This window comes from Malania oleifera, chromosome 4 (assembly GCF_029873635.1).
Source record: "Malania oleifera isolate guangnan ecotype guangnan chromosome 4, ASM2987363v1, whole genome shotgun sequence".
In the NCBI taxonomy this organism is placed as follows: Eukaryota; Viridiplantae; Streptophyta; class Magnoliopsida; order Santalales; family Ximeniaceae; genus Malania; species Malania oleifera.
In genome coordinates, this window is record NC_080420.1 from 33102231 (window position 1) to 33108230 (window position 6000).

At 37.1% G+C, this 6000-nt stretch overlaps 1 protein-coding gene across 4 annotated transcripts in view; it reads left to right on the plus strand.

Moving 5' to 3' along the window:
• The window catches only part of LOC131154364 (protein PHYLLO, chloroplastic), a 150926-nt gene that overhangs the window by 42516 nt on the left and 102410 nt on the right, over nucleotides 1-6000 (plus strand). For 3 of the 4 annotated variants that reach the window (XM_058107076.1, XM_058107077.1, XM_058107079.1), the window contains 2 exons: nucleotides 2994-3062; nucleotides 3223-3291. In XM_058107076.1, coding sequence (XP_057963059.1) covers nucleotides 2994-3062; nucleotides 3223-3291 — 138 coding nt within the window. Of the gene's footprint in view, nucleotides 1-2993; nucleotides 3080-3222; nucleotides 3292-6000 lie in introns of those variants that run through there. The other variant, XM_058107080.1, reaches the window with a different exon arrangement.

A 6000-nucleotide genomic window follows, 5' to 3' on the forward strand; every position in this document is an offset into this window, starting at 1 on the left:
CTCATGGATGATTCTTGGATCCTAGATACCGGATGCTCTTATCCTAGAAAATGGTTTGACACCTACAGGTTAGTTAATGCTGGTTGTATTTTGATGGGAAATGATATTTCATGCAAAATATTTGGTATTGGAAATGTCAAAATGAAAATGTATGATGGTGTTGTAAGAACCATGTGTGATGTAAGGTATGTATTGGGTCTAAGGAAGAATGTCTCATTTCATTGGGTACTTTGGACTGTAACGGATATAGCTATGAGTTTGAAAGTGGAGAAATGAAAGTGTGTGAAGGTGACTCGATGGTGATGAAAGGAGAAAAGGTAGCGGGAAATATCTATGCACTGCAGGGTGTTACGGTTGTAGGTGGAGCTGCAACTGTAGAATCTGAGTAAGATATTCTGTGGCATATGCGGTTAAGGCATATAGGTGAGTACATGTATTCAGATGTTTGGGGACCAGTGAGGATGACATCACGGGGTAGACATATGATTTTCGTGGGTGTAGCACGAAAGGTTGTGGTTTATCTCATGTGACACAAACCTGATGTGTTTCTTAGGTTTAACTTGTGGTTGAGGTGGAGAACCAGACCAGGAAAGAGATCCTCAGGTTAGACATTGGGACTGAGTATGCTGGTTTTGTTCAAGGAGTTTTGTGAGCAGGGCAGGTTATATGCAGGGTTTGCAGGGTACCTCTTGGTGTAGTCAATGAGTATGACACGTCTCTCGTGTGACCAATCGCCAAAGGTTTTGCTAGATGGGAGATTTGTAGGTGAATTGTGGGTAGGTTTTGCAGTAGACTACTTGGTTGTGAGTGGATGTCCACTGATGCACTATTTTAGTGATGGAGGATCTAGGCTTGGTGTTATGTCTAGACAGTACATCTTTCTAGGTTATAAGAAAGGTGGGTGTAAGCTTGGTGATCTTGTGGCAAACAAAAGGGTGATCGAGGACATGACTTTTGGTGAGAAAGCTATGAGGCAGCGTACTTAGGTAAAGGAAGAGAAACAAATGCCAGAAAACTGCGACAGTAGCAAACATGTAATTTAGGTGGAGTTAGATACTCAGGGCATAAATGCGGGGAGTTCTATCTCAGGTCAACGGTATGGATGGGCATGTGATGCAGGTGGAGCTACAGACTCAGGGTAGAGATGTTCATATTGCAGGGAGTTTCTGATCAAGAGACTAGCAGAATCACAGTGGGCCCATGTGCATTATCAAACCACCACTCAGATATAAATTTGATATTCTGGAGTTTTATGAATTCGTTACTACTAGAAGCAAGGTTTCTACTATTTTTGAAGTTGCAATGCATGGAAAAGGGAAAAATAGAAGGATAAGTATTATGATAGAGGAAATGGAAGTATTGCATATGTACCAGATGTGTGAGTTGGTGAGGCTTCCAGTGTGGAAGAGGGTGATAGGATGCAATGGAGTGATGTTTCTGTTGTGTGTGAATGACATGTTATTGGCTAGAAAAGCTTTGATTGGGGCTTATCAGTTGGGGACTCTATTGAAAGGTTTTGACATGAATGTGTTGGGTACGGCCAAGAAGGGTCTTGGTTTGCTGATTCGCATGGATAGGGTTGTAGGGAGATTTGTATTATCTCAGGGTGACTTTGTGGATAGAATCGCAGGGAGACTTTGTTTATCGTCTCAAGGGGGTTCTGTGGAGAATCAATATGGAATGTCTACCGCTCGGTATCCAAGGACGGGCTGTGATGTCCGGGATATATCAAAGGTCCCTCATGATTGTATAATGGGGTGTTTCGGCAAGCAACAGAATGGACCGTTAGTTGTGAGATTTGTTGAAGACTATGCAAGGGGCTTTGGTGGTATAAGACTTGTAGCAGCTTTTGTGTTAACCGTTGTGGGAAGGTCTTGTTGGAAACTTAGGGTGAAGTCTTTGGGTGTTGCATCTACAACTGTATTGGGGTTGATGGTAGAAGCTGAAGCTGCCATCGGCAAGTTCAAGCGGCGTTGCTTGGACTTGGTGTTTGTCTCAAAGTGCTAGAAGAGAGACGGTCCCAACCTAACTTTCCAAAGTTCAAGGTGGAGCAACGGGTTCATGTTTTTCTAGTTTCTCCTAAGGGGCGTATGTTCGCCAAGGTGGAGTTTGTTATTGCTTTCTTTATAGTGCTGTGGTTGTGGAATTATTCTATATTCACCATTCAGATTGCTGCATTATTTATGTTTTGATCCTTTCACAAATATATATTCCGCTGTGCATGTTTGGGGGTTTTTACACAACAATCCCCCCCCCCCCCCCCCCCCAAAAAAATCAAAGCATTTCTTTGGTTGGTTGTGCCTAATAGGATAAATTTCTAATGAATTTTTGTAGATTAGGAGGTCTTTAAAGGCTCTCTCTCTAGATATATGCATGCTTTGTTTTAATTGCTCAGAATTTGCTCCTCATCTTTCCTTGCATTGTGATTTTGCATGAAAGGTTTGGAGCAAGCTATTCAATCATTTTGGAGAAAGTTGGGTTTGTCCTAGGGCAGTGGAGGAGTTTTTGGCAATATCTTTTGTTGCTTTTGGTAGGAAGAAGGAAGGAATTGCATTATGGAATTGAGCTTTATTTGCAGTTTTTTGGGATTTGTGGAAGGAATGTAACTTGCATATATTTTTAGGGAAGAAGTTATCATATTTTTTGGTGTGGGAGAAGGTTCATTTTCTGGCTTTTTTATGGTCTGTGGGTAATGGAAACTTCAAGGGGAAGTTCTTTTTTTCGGATATTCAGCTCGACTGTCATTCTCTTCTTAGGATGTGCTAATTTTCTTGGTTTGCTCTTTACACTTTTTGATTTTCTTTTTTGGTTTTCTCTGGGGGTTCTCAAATTTCATTCAGGAGATGTCTCTTCTCATGATTATTCTTTCTCTATCTAATGATTTTTTTTGTTTTTAAAAAATAAATTAAATTTTTAGAGTTTAATCTGAGTGTATATACTCACTTTTGTTGACTTTTTTCACCATGTTATTAATGAGCAACATGGTTTTGCAGGTCTACCTAAATGCTTTATCAGTGAGTGCCAGAGAAAAAAAAGATATTATAACTGACTCCTTGGAACTGGTATTCCCCTTCTCCTGGTAATTTTTTGTCCTTAACAAATTTAACTCTCAATAATGCACTTGTCATATTGCATGTACCAGGTGCTGTTGTCATTCTTTTAGTTTCTCCGATGACACCATGTGTAGACTGAATGTATTGATGCCCTTCACTTTTCTTGTAGAACGATGCCTTCTATTCGAGGCAATTTTGTATCAGGCTCTCACCAACTATTGCTGTTTCCAGTAACATGGTAAGGTTCTGTTTGCGTGAGTGATTTAAATTTATGTATTTTGATATATTTTCTTTATTGGATTGTTAACCTTGAGTGATCTATGGCATAATGATTTTACTGCCGTATGATTATTCATTGGTTAATTTTAGCATCATATTTCATTTTCAAAATAGTGTTCTTATGTGGCCTATTGAAACATACTAGGCAAATCTCAAGTTTATTGTGCGGTTATATCATGAGTCTCTTACCCTTGTGGCATGTATAATTTTGTGGAATGCACTGGGTCTTACTAGATCGGTCAGGGTTAAGAAGTTAGCTCCGGAAACTAGAATCAGATTAGCAATTTGGAATATAGGGACAGTTATGGTCAAAAGCATGGAGATAATTGATACAATGATTAGAAGGAAAATTAACTTAATTTGCCTTCAACAGACAAAATGGGAAGGGGAGAAAGCTAAAGAAATTGAAAATCAGGATTTAACCATTGGTACACTAGTGAAGAAAACCATAAAAACAAGGTGGGAATCATTATAGATAAATACCTAAAAGATAATTAGTAGATGTTAAAAGGGTAGGTGATAAGATCATAAAAATCAAGATAGCCCTAGGCTTAGAGATAAATAAATGTCATTAGTGCATATGCTCTCCAACTAGGCTTAGTAGAGAATATTAAGAGACAGTTTTGAGAAGATATGAATGGTATTATATACGGGATACTAGCTTTTGAAAAAAACAGTTGTAGGGGCTGTTTTGAATGGACACATTGGAAAGGACAATATAGGTTATGGGTGAACACATGGAGGCTGTGGATATGGAGATAAAAATGAGGTCAATGATGCGATTTTAGATTTTTCCATGTCGTACAATTTGGTTATAATGAATACATGCTTTATAAAAAGAGAATAACACTTAATAACTTTCAAGAGTGGGCAAAATAAAAGCCAAATGGATTTTCTCATAATTAAGAAGTGGGGTGGTTTATCTTGTAAGGATTGTATAGTTATCCAAGGTGAAAGTTTGACTAGACAACATAGAGTCCTAGTATTAGATTTATATACTAAAAAGTGTAAGAGAAAGAGGAACATAAATCAATGCAAGAGGACTAGGTGGTGGAGCTTGAAGCAAGAAAATGTCGTAAAATCCCAAATTAAAATGATAAAAGAGAGCGATTGGACAATAGGGGATAAGGTAGATTCAAACACTTCGTGCAATGGGATGAGTAGCTCTATTAAAAAGATAGCAAAAGAGATTTTAGGTGAATCAGTAGCTCTATTAAAAAGATAGCAAAAGAGATTTTAGGTGAATCTAGAGGAAGATACTTGAGAAGTAAAGAAAGTTGGTTGTGAGATCAAGATGTCCAAAAAACCGTAAAGACAAAAAGAAACTGATATAAAACATGGCAAAATTGTGCAAAGATAGAAGACCTTGAAAAGTATAAAGAGGCAAGAAAAATGCAAAAAAAGGCCATAAGTGAAGCTAAACATGTAGCTTATGATACTTTCTATACTAAATTAGATACAAAAGAAGGAGAAAGAGACATATAAACTTGCTTGAGCTAGAGAAAAGGCAAAAATTTAGGTATTGTAAAATGTACAAAGGATGAGAATGATAATATTTTGACTAAAGAAGACATAAAAAAGAGGTGGCAGAGATACTTTAATAAGTTGTTTAATGAAAATAAAATTGAAAGCTTGAACCTTGAAGTGTCAAATGAGGAAAAGACTAAACATAGGAGATTTATTCACAAAATTAGAGTCACTGAAGTGAAGATGACTTTAAAAAAGATGAGAAGTGGGAAATCTATGGGACCATTACATCCCAATTGAAGTTTGGAAATGTTTGGATAACGGAAGTATATGGTTAACTAATCTATTTAACACTATTGTAAAAACCATAAGAATTCTAGAGGAGTGGAGGAGAAGGATGATAATACCTTTATACAATGACAAAGGTGATATTCAAAATTGTAATAACTATCGTGGAATTGAGATTATGAGTCATATGATGAAACTGTGGAAGAGGGCAATTGAGTAAGGAATAATGCTAGAAACGAGGGTTTTAGAGAATCAATTTGGTTTTGTATCAGGGAGATCGACAATAGAAGCAATTTATCTTTTAAGAAGATTAATAGAAAATTTTAGGGAAAAGAAAAGGAATTTGCATGTGGGTTTTATTGACCTTGAGAAAGCTATGATAGAGTATGTAGGGAAGTCATTTTGGTGGGTTTTAGAACAGAAGAGAGTATGTAGTAGATACTGAGGTCATTAAGGATATATATGATAGAGTGACGATTAGCATAGGTATTGCAGGAGGAGAGTCTAGAGAATATCTAATCACAATAGGTGTACATCAAGGTTCTACCTTATCATTTTGCTTAAGTGATTGATGAACTCGCTAGGAATATCTAAAATGAGATCGTTTGGTGTATGTTGTTTGAAGATAATATTGTATTGATTGATGAAAGAAGGAGTGGGTGGAATCAAACTTAGAACTTTGGAGAACTGCTTTGGAGTCTAAAGGTTTTAGAGTAAGTAGAAATAAGACCGAGTATATGAAATGCAATTTCAACAACGTAAGGAGCAATATGGGAAATAAGATTAAATTTGATATTCAAGAAATTGTTAGTGTTAGATTACTACTTTACCTAGAAGCTTTAGCTCTTAGGTTGTGGGCCAACAATGTATATTAGGCCTTAATACTCCCCCGCACATGCAGCCCAACAGCACA